The sequence below is a fragment of the Mus caroli genome, unplaced genomic scaffold (genome assembly GCF_978045245.1).
Source record: "Mus caroli unplaced genomic scaffold, Mus_caroli_1 scaffold_9, whole genome shotgun sequence".
In the NCBI taxonomy this organism is placed as follows: Eukaryota; Metazoa; Chordata; class Mammalia; order Rodentia; family Muridae; genus Mus; species Mus caroli.
In genome coordinates this window covers 1,288,690-1,307,065 of record NW_028227264.1, presented here as the reverse complement: position 1 = coordinate 1,307,065, position 18,376 = coordinate 1,288,690, and the positions used below count along the sequence as shown (strand labels likewise).

General features: G+C 44.8%; 1 protein-coding gene across 4 annotated transcripts in view; it reads right to left on the bottom strand.

Annotated features, from left to right (window-relative positions):
- Positions 1-18,376, bottom strand: part of Mthfd1l (methylenetetrahydrofolate dehydrogenase (NADP+ dependent) 1 like) — a 202,896-nt gene that overhangs the window by 119,353 nt on the left and 65,167 nt on the right. For all 4 annotated transcript variants that reach the window (XM_085842593.1, XM_021173653.2, XM_021173654.2 and 1 more), the window contains exons 16-19: positions 18,130-18,232; positions 11,682-11,758; positions 5,395-5,535; positions 4,769-4,837 (exon numbers count right to left, since the gene is read on the bottom strand). In XM_085842593.1, the coding sequence (XP_085698719.1) occupies positions 4,769-4,837; positions 5,395-5,535; positions 11,682-11,758; positions 18,130-18,232 (390 nt within the window). The remainder of the gene's footprint in view (positions 1-4,768; positions 4,838-5,394; positions 5,536-11,681; positions 11,759-18,129; positions 18,233-18,376) is intronic.

Here is an 18,376-nt window from a genome sequence, read left to right as displayed (position 1 = left end):
CTTAGATTTTATGTGGGCAACGAGGATTTGAACTCAGGCCCCCCATGCTTGCAGAACAGTGTTCTTATTCACTGAGCCTTCTCCCCAGCCTTTACACTTCAATTGGCAATTAAGTAACTTAGGAGTCCAACAGGATGCTTTGATGTGTGTGCAATATAAAATGTTATGCTGGAGTTTGGATGCTGGCTGTCTTCCAGAGGTCTTTATGAAGTCTCAGCACCAAGGGAAGGTGGTAAAAGTCTTAGGAAATGGGGCCTTGTGGGAGGAGTTTGGTCCTAGAGATGGGGCATCTCCATGAAAAGGACTGCTGGACCATGGTCTCGCACTGTCTTCATGAACTGGCTATGAGGACAGCAGCATCTTCTGGTGTATTCTCTGACCAGAATCTCCAATAGGTTCTCAGTACTGTGCTTTGACTCAGCCCCAAAACCAACAGGGTAACCAGAGGCAGACCGAAAATGCCAACAGGGTGAGCCCAAAGAAACCTTTCCTCCTTATATGTTGTTTATCTCATGTAGCTGTTATAGCAACAGAAAGTTAACAGGATATACATTAGGTCTGCCGGCATACCCTGCCACACCACCCTCCTGTGTCTTGTTCCTGTGAACTGTTACCATGGCTGACTGGTGTGGAGAACCTTACTACTCCCATCTAACTGGAACAGGAACCATTTGATCAACTTCTCTTCAGCCTTGTGATCACAATCCCACTCCCCACATTCTAGTCTCCTTGCTCTTTATAAGTCCGTGTAAATGGAGATCACAGAACCAAATAATGTGAGAGCAAGAGCTGACCTCTTCCTGACCCAGGAAATCCAAGGCCCAGGGAAGCAAGGGGTACTCTCCAAGGCCAAGGAGAAGATGAATAACCGGATTAAGATTACAGTCCTGGTTCTGAAACTCCCAGTTTGGAGTCCTAGTAGACTCATGCCCAAAATGTTGCTATCAGACATTCAAACAAAGATGTATATTTAATGGTGGATGTAGCTATAAAATAAAGCACTTTGAGATAAACACATTGACTAAAAAACAAAGCAAAGCGAAGCAAAGCAAAACAAAACAAAACCACAAAAGAACCAATCTCTATGTATAAGTGTATTTATCTTGATTTTTGTTTCATAGGCAGAACGCTTGGGAATGTAACATAGGAACCATCTTGGTTTCTCCTGATGAATAGTCTCCATAGTGGTCTGTACAGAAAGTTCCCATGTTTATTACTTCAGCTACTTGGTTGATTACCAGAGCATCAACAGGGTATAATACTTCTGTACTGTCCGATACTGTAGTCCCTGTCCATGTGCGGCTGCAAGGTTCTTAAAATGTAGTTAGTTCCCTTTTTCCCAAAATCTAAATAAACACAACAGTAGAAATGTGGCTAAGCAACTGAAAGATGTCTTTAATTTTATTAAACTTTAACTTGGATTAATACACGTAGCCTGCAGCCACAACGGCACCAGACATCCATCAACGAACACTGTGTGGCTTGTCCACAGGGATAGATTTTCAGCTCTTAGGATGACTTTCCCGTGTTAAGTCATCAGTAGGTTCACAGTCTGGCTCTGGACAAGGCTTGCCGGGAATATCCAGGCCTTATACCTCTATCCCCAAGACTCCTGCTCCTCCTAGTTTATGCTGGAACATGATATCTATCAGTATCCCAGAATCTACCAAAGTCTTCAGACCGAAAACTGCTGGCATCATGGCCACCTGTAGTGAGGCAGGGGGTACCCACGCTCTCCTATGACACTAGCAATGGGGGTGTCCAAAACAAGATACTGCCCACAATAAGATGCTTAGGCTGTCCATGGATACAGCCTCCTGTGTCACTGATTCTAGAAGCCCTTCCCAAATGTGTATCTAAGACTCAAGGAACTCACAAAGAGTTCACGCATGAGAACATCTTAACCAAATTCTATGCTTTGTTCTTAAAATACATTATCTGTCCAAATAATCTTAAAACGGTCAATACCATAAATGAAAATTAGAGATGATGTAAATGTACTAAGCATTGCTTAGGACAAATGAAATTAGACTCACAGAGAGGAAGATGGCTTAAGGGTTCAGTCATGTCTATTTGTTTACTTACTAGCTGCTTTGCTAGAGCAAGGCAAGCACTGAGCTACCACTGAGCTACCTCCCAACTGTGATTCTTTTGAGACAGGCTCTCACTATAGAATTCAGGCTGAGTTGGAATTCTTTGTGCAGTCTACCCTGACCTCAATTTTCTAATCCTCCTGTCTTTGTCTTTCAAGTACTGGGATCACAGGTGCATCCCCCATTCCCAGGAATTGCTAAGATTAAAGACAACACACTACAGCACATTTGTGTGCTCATGAGAGAGTCAGAGAGAGAAAGAGTTCAGGCTATGGGGACAGGGTCAGGGGAGGGTGGTATAGAAGGGCTAGGGAGGGGCAGGCCTGGCACTTTCAGGGTTCTGTTCCATGTTCAATTGGGGCCACCGTCATTTGTTGAATAGGAGCCCAGGGATGCCTTGGAATTATCTGACTCAGTACCCAGCTCAGGTTTCACAGTCCTGCCATGCTGGCTGGTAGCTCTCATTTCGCCCTAGGCCAGTGGTTCTCAACCTGTGGGTCCCGACCCCTTAAGGCTGTGGAATAACACTTTTATAGGGATCAATTGCAGTTCCAAAGTAGCATTGACAATTATTTTATGGATGGTGTGAGTCACCACCGTGTGAGGAACTGTGTTAGAAAGGCTGAGAGCCACGGACCAGGCCCTCTGGGCTCGGCCTCCTTTCCGGGAGCAGTATTTTCCAGTGCTCCCTTGGCTTCCTCATGCCTTTGCCCAGTAGTCTGTGAACGCACAGATGGATGCTCTGTGCCATCCCTCTCATGCCCACACTGCCTTGGAGGTTTCTTTTTGCAACCATGGCACCAAGGAGAAGGTAGTGAACTTATTTGTCTGCTCTCTGCCTCCCCAACCAGTACCCGACTTTCAGGAGGGCAGGGACCTCTGAGCCCATGTTCCCAACGGTGCCCTCAGCATGCATCCATGGTACGTGGAAGTCAATGCTGAACTGTCACTATTACCCTGTTGGCTTAGCTGTGACTGACACCATTTTACATGGGGGAAAGCTGAGGTAGAGGTGGTAAATAGTACAGCCCAGGACACAAGGCAAACAACAATGCATCCATTCAACTCAACTTTCTGTCAGCCGAGTACATGGATGAATATGGGCATTCTACTTCTCTTTTTGCTTTGTCCCCCAAATACTCGCCCTCTGGATACCTCCATCCCTCTTTCCCATTGTAGCCTAGCGCAAATCATAAATTCCGTCCAGTAACATTGACCAAAGTGGACATGGATTTTCCTCCCTGGCATCGGTCTGTAAAAACACCAGTGTTAACATCTCTCACCCCAACACCTTTTCTCTTTCTCTCTCTCTCTCTCCCCGTCTCTCTGTAAATATTAATTTTATGTGTTCGAGTGTTTTGCCTGCACATATGCATATGTACCATATGTATGCCCTCTTACCAGAGGAGGCCAGAGAGGACATCTTATCCCTGAGAAGAGGAGCTATCATATGTGAGTCAAACTGAGTCCCTCTGCAAGAGCAGTAAATGCTCTTAATTGCCGAGCCCCAGCTCTAGCCGCATACCTGTCTCTGCTGAACACAATCCAGATACACCCTCCCTATTTGGACCTCTTTGAGTCCAAATCCTAAAAACTGGTAGCTAAGAAAAGGGTTAAACAATGGCTAGGTCAAATGAATATGATCAGCAACATAGAAACTAGATTGTAATGAGTGGTGTGTGTGTGTGTGTGTGTGTGTGTGTGAGAGAGAGAGAGAGAGAGATGAAAACACTTTAAATCAAAGAAGCTAAGATAAAATTTTAGTGTTTGTATAAAAGATTACAAAATTGATGTCACCACAAAACTGAGCTGAAAATATGCTCTTAGAAAACATTTCTTAGTACTTACTGTATTTTACTTGAGAAAAAAAAACAATTTATAGTTATAAAGCAAACAATTTATAATTAACATGATAGATGAAGTATTTTAAAAAGTTAAAACAGACAAAGTCACGTAAATGTGGCATTGCCACCCATGGCTGTATTAGGCAGATATTTATTTTCAATGTTCCTATTCTAGTCAGTGAAACCAAATCCAGGGTTTAAGTCATCCCTATGAATTGATAAATTTTCATTTAGACTCTCATTGGCTGGGAGTATTCATACTGCCTTGTAATCTACAGTAAGTCCGAGAAAGGCAAATGCTATGCTATAAACAATCATTAAAAAAAAAAAAAAAAAAAAACAGGGCTGGGCAGATACCTCAGTCGATAAGGTCCCTGACCTGAAGGATCTGAGTTTGAATTCCAGAAGTCAGAGAGAGAGAGAGCGAGAGAGCGAGAGAGCGAGAGAGCGAGAGAGAGAGAGAGAGAGAGAGAGAGAGAGAGAAGAGGAGGGGAGGGGAGGGGAGGGGAGGGGAGGGGAAGAGAAGGGAGGGGAGGGGAGGAGAGGAGAGGAGAGGAGAGATCCAGTGCTGGAGAGGCAGAGACAGGTGGGCCCGAGTGAGTGCTAGCTGGCTAGTCTTCTAACCTTATTAGTGAGCTCCAGGCCAGTGAACAGCACCTGACTCAAACACCAAGCTTGACAGCATCTGAGGGATAATATCAGAGGTTGACCTCTGACTTCCACATATGTGCATATACATACATGTGGCACCCCACCCCATATGCATGCACACATACACATAAAAAAATCAATAAAAATAATAAATAAACAAATAAAAGGAAAACTACTTACTTCAAGGGTCTGCATCAGATTTGGCTTGATGGCGTCTTTCATCAAAACTGTCAGAGCGCCGGTCACCCCCTACAGGTGAGAAAAAGACACATAAATCAGGAGAACTGGGACCATGGCTGATTTGTGCCCTTTCCCCCCATACTGTTTCCTAGATTAGCATCACCAAACTGACCATGCCCCTGGGATTGTTATCTTTGCCCATGTCTGCCCCACCCCAGGCTGGTCAAGGCAAACCAGGTGAGAATGCTATGCTTATAAAATACATTTCTTTTTCTTTTTTTTCTTTTTTTGTTTTTTGAGACAGGGTTTCTCTATACAGCCCTGGCTGTCCTGGAACTGACTTTGTAGACCAGGCTGGCCTTGAACTCAGAAATCCGCCTGCCTCTGCCTCCCGAGTGCTGGGATTAAAGGCGTGCGCCACCAGGCCCAGCCATAAAATACATTTCATATGCTCTGACCGCAGCTAGGTCCAGACCTGCTACTGATATAGAGAAGATAAGAAGCAGCAAGGTTTGGGAAGAAGTTAATGGGCGGTGCAGAACTTTCTAGAATCCCCACTCTACAGCAGCAGACTTAGGAGCTCTCCATTCTCCTGACGCTCCCCAGGGCCTCTCAGCAGCACTCACCAAGTCCTCAGCTGTCACAGGCTGGCCATCTTTGTCACTGGCCACCACCATTCTTCCTAGCCGCTCTTTCATGTCTGTGAGGCTATCAGTCAAGGCCAGCACGGCCATGATCTCGCTGGCCACTGCAATGTCAAACTGTGCCTGAGACAGCAAAACAGATCCTGTGGTCAGCTGAGGCATATTACTGGATGGACACTTCCAGCAGTCATAGCTGGGGGCTCTCCCCTGTGGGCCAGCTCACATGAACAGTGGCTTTCCTAGAGGGCACAGCATACGGCCTCTCTAGATTGCCCACATTGTCTACTGTCCTCTGTCAAGGAGTTGCCAGGGTAAGGCCTGTGAAACCGGTGGCTCAGTGTAACACACCACTGTAGCCTGCTCCAGTCTAACAACTAGGTACTAATGAAGGACAGGGGCACAGCCCTGGTATATATGAAGCCCCAGGTTTGGTTCCCTCCTATCCCCAAAAGTGTTACTGTCATTATCTGTCTTCGGAGCATCTTTATCACTAGAATGTCTGGCCACAAAGGTGCGGACCACACAGAAAGATTCCTTGTGGATGCCCAGCAGGGACAGCAGCCTGTAATACCCAGTAGGCGTTTAGTTCATGCTGAATGAACGAGTCAGTAACCTAATAGTTCCATTCATAGCAACCAGTCTCTGAGGGAGGTCACTTTCTGTTCCTCTCTGCCCTGCTGATCTCTGTTCTTTTTGTTGAGGTAGGAATTAAACCCAGGATCTTATGCATGCTAGAACATTCTACCACTGAGTCATGGGTCTACTGATTGTCCAGGAGAGATTAGAAGATGGTGGGATAAGAGTAACTTGCTGGGGCTGGAGAGATGGCTCAGCGGTCGCAAGGTCCTGAGTTCAATTCCCAGCAACCACATAGTGGCTCACAACCATCTGTAATGAGATCTGATGTCCTCTTCTGGTGTGTCTGAAGACAGCGACAGTATACTCATATACATAAAACAAATAAATAAATCTTAAAAAAAAAAAAGAGTATCTTGCTGGCTTCCTGTGCATGAGGTCCATTTCTCAGAGTTAAATCTCAGCATAGGTTGAGCCTAGCAGCTAAGGAAGGGAGAGGAACCATTCTGTGTCTGTTTTGTGAGGGTATGGATCCATCGTATCTGGCAACGACAGCCAGAGAGCTCTAACTTTCTTCAAAAACTTCCCAGGGTTTCTTCCTCTCTTTTCTTGGCTCCAACAGCAGGCTGTACAGAGTCCAGTGGGAACGAAGAGCGGAGACAAGGAATGAGCACTTCTTTCAGTTTGCAAATATCCAGGCACCGGTGAAGCATCTGCACCAAGTCACTTCGTTAAGCTCTAGCTAAATTATCCGGATCCCTCGAGGAGTGTGAGTCAGACAGGTTCAAACATACACACACACACCCAGAGAGAGAGAGAGAGAGAGAGAGAAAGAGAGAGAGAGAGAGAGAGAGAGAGAGAGAGAGAGAGAGAGAGAGAGAGAGAGAGAGAGGCGGGTGTGTGTGTGCACAGGTCTGCACTAGTGGGATCACCTTATGAGACATTTTATTACCTATTTCCATCACAGACAGATGAGGAAATGGAGGAAGGAAGGAAGGAGCTTGCTGGCTCCTTCCTGATTGAGATTGTATTAACCACTGATTTACTGAAAAAAATATTGCCTGAAAGCTAAATACCGCTATATTAAATGATTATCGTCTCAATGTAACTCATTCTAAAACAAGAGATTTTTTTTGCTGCATGAATTCTAGGTTCTGATAGCACTGTAAATACTGCATTAAAAAATACCAAAAGGTTACTGTTTTCTCTGCATAACATGAGCCTAGAAATACTTTTGCAATATGATCTAAGTAGTAGTCAAGTCGAATTTACAATGTGTTATACAAGTACTTCACTTAGAATTGTTTTATTTCTAAAACTATAACCCAGCATCATGGTGGATGCTTCTAATTCCAGCATTTGGGAGGCTGAAGCAGGAGGATCATGAATTTGGGGCCAGTCTGAGCTACCTAGCCTTCACTAATCTGATTATATACACACACACACTCACATGCAAATTGAGTCACTCTAGGGATCATTTAAGCAACTGAGGCTATCTGAGAGTCAGTGTTGCTCATTTACCAACCAGTGTGCTTGGGAGAGGAATGCTTATGTTGTTTAGCAAATAAAACACTTCACAATCATATAACTGCATAAATGAGGTTTATACTATTTCCCAGTTAGCCACCGATTTAAATACAAAGGACAGTGTACAACACAGCTAAGTCTGTGAGTGGACTTAACATTTCTGAAGAGACATGTAGAAATCCACGCCATTTGTGCACTGACTCTGCAATTACATCCCTGGAAATCTACCTTCAAAATCATAGCAGAGAAGTACACATCTAAACACAAACATGTTGGTTACAGCCTGTTTATTTAGGAGAGGTCATCACTATAAATAGCCCACATGTCCTGAACAGAAATTGGGGAGCTGGTTGATATATCTATATGAGCTAATGAAACCAGTGACATACAGTTTTACCTTTATTAATATAGGATGATGATCTATAGAGTCTGAGGGCTAAATCGAGCAACCAGCACTCTAACATACCCCTTTATTACTTTAAGCAAAACAAAATATAAGCAACCTGGCAAAGTAATTTAAACTTGTACTATGTACACTAGGCTGTCCTCAAACCTACGGGGGTGGGGGTGGGTGGGGGTGGGGGTGACCTTCCTGCCTCTGCCTCCTAAGTGCTAGGATTACAGCAATGCCCCACATGGCGCTAGCAGCACCACTGTCTTACTTTGTAGCAACATAGATACCATTTTACAGTGGTATTTTATTTTCATCTCTTTCAACTGTCATTTGTTTTATTTGTTCAACTGGCACCACATCTCTTTCAACTGTCATTTGTTTTATTTGTTCACCTGGCACCAAGTACTCACTGTGATAAATGTTTGCCCTAAGTAACCCGGAACTCTGCTTTAAGGAGGGGATAGAACTGGCATGACAGGAAGGGATTCAGGTGCAGGATTCAGCTGAAGAGAGGTGAGTTTGGGGACAGGACACTATGGTGGGATATAAGGTGGCCAGGGGACGAGCCATATCTGAGTGTTAATGGTTGAGCAACCTTATTTTAGGCACAAGAATCTCTGGGTCATATGTCCCAGATGACCACTAGTCTTAATGTTTCTGTTTTATATTGAAGATCTTGATGTTAAAATATATCAAAAATGATGTATTGTTTCCTGCATAGTCTCTGCCTTTTGTCAGCGATGGCCTCGCTCTATGGCGGCCATCAATGGCTGTCAGTCCTCTCAGGAGGATTGTTCCTGCTCTCTCTCTTTTTGATGTGCTTCATGTTAGCACTGCTGGTTTCCTCTTCCTGTGGAAGCTTCTATTATCCTCCTCCTGCAGGACACGAAATGAATTTCCTCAAGGCCACCTGGCGTTTGGTGTTGTTGATGGAGATTTTTTTATTCCTTTGTGAGTAATTGGGACCTTTTCTTGTTGGCAGCACTTAGGAGTTTGTTCTTTATTCCCCATGTTCTGAAATTTCAGCCTCATGTTTCCAGGCAGAAATGGTTTTTTTTCTTCTTCTTTTTCCTTCCCACTTTCTGCTCTGTATTTGTTTTTAAAACAAAAATGTTGCTTTCCTCAGGCCAAGAAGTTTCCTTCTTTGAATAGATTGCCCACTGTTCTGAGGGCCAGTGCTCTGTAGACTCCACTAAAAGGTGGCTCTTTTTGCCTGTGTGTGTGTGTGTGTGTGGTTGTGTGTGCACATACATGTGCACACACCAGAGGCTGGCATCAATGTTTTCCTCAATTGTTTTTTTACCCATGACTAGTCTATACTGGCTGTACAGCAGTTCTCAAGCATTCCGCTGTCTCTGCCTCCCGGTGCTGGGATTACAGGTCCATGCTGCCACCCCTGATTTTCCTTACCTGGGTGCTGGGTACCTGAACTCAGGCCCTCATGCTTAAATAGATAACAAGCACTTTACTGACTGAGCCACCTCCCTAGTCCACTTGGACTTTTTTTGAGCTAGGGTCTCTCTATGTAGCCAAGGCTGGCTTCAAACTTGCACTCCTCCTGTCTTAGCCTCCCGAGTGCTGATTATAGTTCTGCATTGTCACGCCCTGCTAGAATCTTTGTAATCAAAGGTGGGTGGGTTTGGGGATCAAACCTATGGCCTTCAGGAGTTCCAGATATGTGCTTTCTGTTTCTCAAGCTTTTGTATTGGTTTCCTCTGAGACTCATTTCTAAAGATTTCCTCAGCTAGAAGCCCCTGTAGTGTACTTAATCCTACAGTCTCAGTTTTTTTTTTTTTTTTTTTTTTTCGAGACAGGGTTTCTCTGTGTAACCCTGGCTGTCCTGGCACTCACTTTGTAGACCAGGCTGGCCTCGAACTCAGAAATCCATCTGCCTCTGCCTCCCGAGTGCTGGGATTAAAGGCGTGCGCCACCACGCCTGGCAATCAATATCAGTTTTTGATACCCATGTTATAAGTTTTAATATTGTAACACAGGTCTTGAAGCACCAGTGAGCTCTCACTGGGATCTACAGCTCTTTAACCCCTTTGAGAATTCACCCTCTGCTCAGTCTCTGTCAACTGGTCTCCTATTTTGTTTCCGTAGATATGTGGGCTCCTCTTCCCAGGCCTGGTCAGTTTTCATGTTGTGTATTTCTTTAGATGTGAGGTGCTGGCTAGCTTGAGGCTCTCTCTCATATATGTGAGGACACAATGTCAGACAAGTCTAGCTTCTGTACCTACATCTCCAAGGAGGGTGACCTGCCGTTGGCTCCTTCAATGGAGCCATTCCCAGGGCCATTGCTATCCTTTAGGTGCTTAACACGCTCATTTCAAAGGCGGTGTTCTCATCAAATAAGGGGTCACAATGTGTTCGTTTTCTCTAAAAGTGACACTTGACTGACACCTGTCGGGACTCACAGGTGGTCATGAATGGTTCCCTATGGGTTCGGTAGTGCCCCTGTCCCTAACCTTGGACTCCAACCCAGGAACCGCAAGGCCAAGTTACACCATGTACAGGCTGTGACCAGGTGTGTAAGTGCCACAGTTAGGGCACCACCCAGCAGCATCCAGGTGTTGTCCCAAATCACTAACCCCAAAGGGTGGCTGGTTTCTCCTGGTCTGAGAGCTAGGATGCTCTCACCTTTGAATTCAGAGGTCCTTCCTCTATATTCTAGGTTGTTCTCTCCATTTATCCAATTCCTCCCTAAACTTTTCAAGAATGACTGTTGTTTTCTGGTATAGAGAATGCTGATTGTATGAAATTTGGTTGTGTGTGAAAGTTTTAGAGTCTGGGGCAAGGAGGGAGGTACGAGCTTCTTGATCCAAGCCCATATTCAGCTTCCTTTCACAAGTGTGTGTGTGTGTGATGCATGTGTACATACGTGTGAGGTTAAAGGAGTGTCTCCCTAGATCATGCTCCATCTTATACAGTGAAGCAGAGCCTCTCACTTGAACCCAGAGCTTATCAACTAGAGCTATCTGGCCCAGAGAATCTCATCTCTGTCTCCTAAGTGCTTGGGTTTCAGGTGGGTCACCATGCCCATCCAACATAAATGTGGGTGTGGGGACCCAAACTCTGGTCTTCACACTTGGACAGCAAGTGTTTCACCCATTGAGCTATCTCCCCCTATTTACCGTTTAAATCAGAGAATATCAGAAGTTCCCAAAAACTATTTGGTATGAGAAATGGCTGTTATCATAACAGTAACTTTTTCCACTAATAAAAATTTAATGTAAAGGCAATAAATTAAAAAAAAAAAAATTCCAAAGAAAGAGTTTACTATTAAAAAAAATCAGAGGGATATTGTGCCTGGCTAAAAAATTATGGAATGAATTTATATTTCCTAAGTGCCACTATTCCACATCATAGACCTATTAAATGGAAGAGCTCATAAGTCCCCCCACACCTCCCCACACATATGTTGTCTTTAGCAGTACTATTAAACCTAATAAGTAGGTGTTTGTCCTCGGGCTTATGAAAGTGGAGTGATATATCAGAGACTTTCACTTTTCCATCATTATACAGTTCTTTCATATGGGACTTTCCCGAATGAGTCTACCCAGAAACACAGCCAAAAACACACGGAAGCTGTCACTTCCAGACCAATCCTGATACTCTCCCAAGTCCTAGCTCATCAGAGTGGCTGGAAACCCACCCTGAGAGAGTGGGAGAGCCACCAGCACTGCAGCTGGGGACCAGAAACAAAAAGCAAAGACTGTGCACACCAAGGTGAGGAAAGGGCAGGTACTTCCGGGAAGATGGCGCCACCTACCTGCCGGGAATATCCTTTCTCTGTACTTCCCTGTCCAATGGTTATTTTTCTCAGAAATCGGTCATTCGTGTCCAATACTGAAAGAGAACAGGCAGGTTATTTAATCAACAAATATAGACGGGCCGTGCTGGGAAATGCTGAGGAAGGAAGGAGCAGAAAACCAAAGTGAAGGTTTGGCTTCACTTGAGGAGCCACAGCGCATGCTAGTGGTGAGTGTCTTAATGATGGTGTGTCAGGTGAGGGTGGGCTGGGCTGAGTGGCATCTGACTAGGGTATCGAGTACAAGTAGTTCTGAAAGTATTTTACAATGACACCTAAGTCACAAGGAGACGTCAGTTCAGTTTCTCATACATATGACAGCCAAATGGCCCCATAATCCTGTTGTTCAAAACCCCTAAGCGCACTGCTCATAGCAGCTCCTTTCACAATGGCTAGGACTTAGAGATGACTGGAAATTCCATTGATGAATGGACTAACTCACAATGTGACATTACACAGCCACAAATGAGTGTTTTGGTATATGCTTCACATCCGAAATGCTATGCAGATCTAGGAGGTCAAATGGGGGATCTAAAATAGGCAAATCCACAGAGCAGCCACGGCCAACAGCAGAGGGACATTATTTTATCAGGGGCATAGGGCAGTGGTTCTCAACCTGTGGTTTGCAACCCCTCTGGGGTCATATATCAAATACCCTGAATATCAGATGTTAACATTATGATTCATAACAGTGGCAAAGTTACAGTTATGAAGTAACAAGAAAAGCTTTATTGGTTGGGGGTCACCACAACATGAGGAACTGTATTAAAGAGCCACAGCATCAGGAAGATGGAGACTTGCTGGTCTAGGACTTGTGTAGGGGATGACAAGCTTTGGGTACAGGCAATGATGATAGAGCAATCATGGTGGATGGAGTTAGTGCTATCAGTTGTACGGCTATGGATGGTTAACATGGTGACTGTTGGCTTGCGTGCAGTCGACTACAATACAAAGGAAAAACAGCAATATGGAAGGAGACTGACTGAAGGTCAGGTAGAGCGCTTTCTTGTGTGAACTGCCCTGGATTAGACTTTTGTCTGTGAAACTGTTTGCCTTTGAAAAACCACATTTATAATGCCAAGAAACAAAGGCAGGTTAGACACTTCCTTTATCTTTGTGATTTAAAAACATCAGGGCTGTTTACAGTGACAATTGAGATCCAACTTACTAAATGCATAATACCCTAATAATACACAAATTACCCTTGGGTCTCTCATCCTAGCTGCCACTGCCATGTCCGTGGCCCTGCCTCTCTGTCTCTGCTCCCGCCCCCAAACTCACACACACACACACACACACACACACACACACACACACACACACACATACACACACACACACACACACAGGCAAATACATATAAACTTCCACTTTTAAAAAATTTATTTAATTTCACATGTACTAGTGTTTTGCCTGTATGTATATCTGTATGAAGGTGTCAAATCTCCATGAATTAGAGTTACAGACAGCTGTGATCTGCCACCTGACTACTAGGACTTGAACTCTGGTCCTCTGAAGGAGCTGCCAGTGCTCTTAACTGCTGAGCCATCACTCTAGCCCCCAACTTTTATTTTTAAAGACAGAATAACACCTGCAAAGTTAACGGGCTGTACCTCAGTAGCGCTAACAGCTACTACCTTCACTCCTGAGATGCTAGACACTCGGTCACACGAAATAAACCATCTCTCTCTCTTTTTTTTTTTTTTCCGTGTAGTATAGAAACATGGTTGGCTATAGACTTTGAGGTCACTTCCCCGTCAGATGTATTTTAAGTCTATAGCAAACTATTCAAATTTTAGTTTGACAAAGGGAAGATAAGCAAACGAGGTAAGATCAAACTACAGCATCATCCAAATGGCACTTTGGATCCCACTTGGATTTGGTGTCTTTCACAATGCCACAGTAGAGCATTGTGACCTATCAGGGTATATACACACAGGGAAAAAGAGCTGTGTGAATTCAGCGCCAGTGCCGCTGCCAAGAGATGTGCAGATTCTACCCACCCTACAAGAGAGATGTAGCCAACGCCACAGAAAGCAACAGAAACACACAGCTGGCATCTAAGCGGCAGAGCTAACGGTGGCTATATCCTGATTCGATTCTATCTGGACCAGGTTCTGAGGACTCTTTCTATGCTTAGTCCTGTGCTGGTTGGGCAGGGTCATGAAGGTGCATGACGCACCGATCTTTGACTCCTGACATTTCCTGGGAGGAGATGGAGAGGACACCAGAGGGCCTGCATGGGAGGAAGGAAGGCAGTGGGGCTTGGGGTGGACTGCTTTACCTGTAACTTGTCCTAAGTAGTTTCTTTAGCCCATGGTGTTGATGGAGTTCAGAGGAACACCCAGAGTACGCCTGAGCCTTTAAGTAACCAATACCATCCAGGAGCTAGAGCCCAGGCACAGGTGCAGGACCACGGCAGGCCCAGTATTTGGCTTCCACAGAAGCTATGGCATCCTGACCTCAGAGTGGCACTGGGCTAGTGTTGGGAAGCAGACACTAGGGGCTGACAGTGAACAGGACTGGTGGCCTTGGCCTGTGATGGAGAGATGGACATGTGGGGAAGAAGTTTCTGGGGTGTTGGGCTCCCTAAAAGACTGGGGCTTTGGGGTGTTCAATATTTTAAAGCCTATTTCTTGTCCTTTAGGGGATAATACATGTCTGGAGATAACCCCCTCCCCACCTCACCCCCTGCCCCAGGCCTGCGACATGTTTCTGGAATAATCCAGTATCTTACCCTTCACGATCATTGCCCAGGCTATACTAGTTCTTAGTCAAAGTCAGAAAACGCTCCCTGTACCTTCATCCATGGGGAGTTTTCATTATTATACTAACCCGTTAATCGGAACAAAACTACTTATCCAATTTCAGCCCGAATTCCTCTGGCCCAGGTGGCTTGTCCTAAGCAATAAAGTTTGCTTCCCTTTAACACTGTAAACAGTAATGTAAGTCTGTATTTTTCTGGGATAACTCTTAAAGCTGTCACTTTCATTAAAATTGATTTGTAACCGCAGAACATTCCAGGCCTTTCCTGTCTTTGCACGGAGAATCCGATCGCACACCGGCCCTCCCTGAAGAGGCGCTATGCCGTGATTTCTGAGGCTGGGGCCGAGGTGCGAGGATGCCAGCTGGTCTGAAAGTTTCTCTTTCAGTACGGTTGAACATACACTAATTTCCATTGCCTAATTTTTCATTTTACCAAAAAGGCCCCTTAAGCCACTTTACAGAGTAACAGGAGCTCAGAGAGGCCTGGGAAGGCTGACTACACATTTTGCAAACAATGGTGTTTTAACAACAGATCTTTCTGGTTAAAAGAAAAAAAAAATCTAGAAAAAAAAATAATGCCCAGCAAAATGCTGAAAACACACATGTCAGCTGTTTAAAATACTGTTTGTTGGTCTATTTTAGACTTGTGGTATATACAAATCATGGCTCCCCAGCAAAGGAATATTCTAGAGTCACTTAAAATGACCACTCTAAATGTTGGGGATATAGCTTGAGGGTGAGGTACATGTTTTGCATGCCAAAGGCTGTGGTTTAATCTTTAGCTCCACGAGAAATAAAAAATAAATGAAAAAGAAAAAAAACCAACCTAAGAAAGAGCTAACAAAGGAGAATGTCCTTAGGATATAATTGAATTGGGCAGGAAATAAAATTCACACACAAAGATGGTAATAGAGCTAAACAGAAAAATCAGATGTACCAAAAACTATGATAGCAGTTATTATGTTGTGAAATGTTTCACTTTGACAAAAAATTTTACATTATTTGTTTTAAAAAAATAAAATGGATCCTTGCAAGAGTGCTCAAGGAAATGTTAGCTCAATCTTTGAAGGAGACAAATACCACAGAGAAACAACATAACACAGCTGTTACCTTCTAAGAGGCACAGGGAGGCACTTCTGAGTTTGCCTGCGTTCACATTTCTTTCAGTGGAGCCTCCCTGGAGGGAGACTGGTATTACTACAGGCCCAGCATCCAAAAATCTAACCCCTTTTGGGTGTTAATACTGCTAGTGAAAAAATCCTATATCCTGAAACAGCTCCATGTACAAAGTTATTTATTTATTTTTTAGAATCTATAGCATATCCTTCAGGCTATGTGTGGAAGACGTAAATATAATAAATGAACTTTGTGTTTAGATTTGGCTGTCCTTACTGTGCTATCTGCCCAAACCACCAAATGTCTGGAGTTTGAAACACTGCTGGTGTTGGGTGCTCCGGATCAGGGCTACGCCGCCAGGGCTACACCTCCAGGGCTACACCGCCAGGGCTACGCCGGGAAAACCTAGGAAGTGGTTTGTGTAAAGAAGTACAGGGGAACGCCAGGGCCAAAAAAATGGGAACGGATGGGTAGGGAAGTGGGGGGAAGGGTATGGGGGACTTTTGGGATAGCATTGGAAATGTAATTGAGGAAAATACGTAATAAAAAAAATATTAAAAAAAAAACAAGAAGAAGCTTGGTCTTTGTCTCTTGGCTGTAAGATCTGCTGCAGGGAGACACTCGGTTCTTACTGGCTTGACTGAATGGGGTATTGGGGAAAAAACTCAGGAAGTGTGGGATGGTGGCTAAACCTGGGAGGAAGACTGGCCAGGCCAAAACGCTGGTAAGAGGATGAAACAGGCCCTCTGGTGAACAGAAGACAGAAACTGGGCACCTGACAGACAAATTGCGTAATGGTGATTTTACTGCCCCGGATGGGAGCACCAAGGCTGCTGACTGAGGAAGCAGTAAACCACTAACTATCTCTGCATTAGGAACCTACTGAATTAAGGGATGGAAGCAGAAGCAGGAGAACGTGCTGATTCAGGCCTTGGTTAAATATATTCTAACAGAAGACAGGAGAATGGGGGCCAGGTCTAAATCTATGTCATCTCATCCTTTCTGCATCCCATAGGTGTGACTGCCACACTTCTGTAAAGTACGGACACCATCAACTCCACCGACTCCAGAACACGGTGCACCAACACCTGTTTGAGGCCACATAGATAAGCAGGGTGGTGGCCATTCTCTAGGCCAAATTCCACAGTCAGTCCATTGCCGACTGTTCCACTGAAGTGACCTAATAAGAGTGCAGGAAAGGAAGGGATGTCCCTGCTGAGAGGGAGGCAGGGAAGTCTGGAGAGAGCACTGAGCCACCCTGCAGTGTGACTGCCAGAGTGATCCGCACCCAGGACCCCACTAGAGACACTTGCCAGCCGTGGAGAAAAAGTTTATGCTGTAAATGCGAACCAGAGAGCTCAGAGCTACTGGGGAATGGGTAGAGAAGACAGCCAGGCACAGTGGCAAGACATCTTAGAGGATTGAGGCAAACCCAAGGATGGTTTCCACTACATAAAAAGTTCCAAACCAGCCAGAGCTCTACCTGGAGAGCTTGTCTCAAAACAAAAGGGACTGGGGAGATGGCTCAGTTGATGAAGTTTCCCACATACCATGAGAAGCAGGGTTTGATCCCTAGCGCTGCATCAAACCCAGCAATGTCCCCTGCACCAGGGAAGCAGAGGAGAAGGAACCTTTGGGCTTTCTGGCCATCCGGTCTGACTATGGGTTCAGAAAGACACTGGATGCCAACTGTTAGCCTCCGTGTGCACACACACACTCAGACACACATATGTCCACCCTCCCAAAAAAACGAAAACCAAACCCCAAAAAAACCAAAAATTAGGAAGAGGGGCTGAGAAGTTGCACAGCAGTTAAGAGCACTTACTGCTCTTGCAGAGGACCCAGGCTCAGTTTTCAGCACCCATATGGTAGCTCACAACCACCTTTAACTCCAGTCCCAGGAGATCTGACGTCCTCTTCCGCTGTTTGTGGGCACTGTACATATATGGTGCATACACATACATGCAGGCAAAACATACAATAAAAAAATAAAGAAAAAAAAAGTATGCTTTATCCAACTCTTTCCTCCCCATTACCCCCAACCCCATTGAGATCCTGAATGTAACAAGTAAATAAGGAATAATATAAAATATTATTTTAAAATATTCTTTTTTAAAAAGTAGAGGAGCCAAGCTTGGGGGAAGAGAACTCACAGAGACAAGGAGCAATCTTGCCTTAAAAGCAGCAAGAGGAGGGGAGAGAGAATTTTCCCTACACAGTTGCACAAAGGCTGGGTTGCTTTGTGGCCTTGCACCTGCCCAACAAGAACCTTCTCACTGAGGTCCCACCACAGCCCATCCTCAGCCATTTGAAAGAGGACAGAGGGAATGGGATTGTGCCCAGAGAGGTGGTGAAAAAGAAGAGCAATGGAGCCAGATGGTGAGGTTCTGAAGCCAGGAGAGGCGGCTGTAAGACTGTAGTTTTTATTCATTGAATTTGTGAATGGAAGGTTGAGTGTCAAAGAGACATGTAAGAGACAGGGCTCCAACCCATTCTCTGAATGCCTTCTGGTTGCCCCAGTACCTACCTCTCTGCCACGTGATGGTTGAGGGGTCAATGTTGAGGCGGGCGAACTTCCTCACTTCCTCCTCGGTCAGTGTGCTTGGATCAGTCTTATGTATCCCCAGTTTCTAGTGATCGGGGAGAGATGTCATAAGAGCAAGAAGACAGGCCCAAACAAAACTATCGCCTTAACTAGGCAAGTCCCTGAGAACGAACACAAGGCCTGGAGTGAACTGGGACTTAGGTGAAATTCTATTAGCAAATGTCTTCTG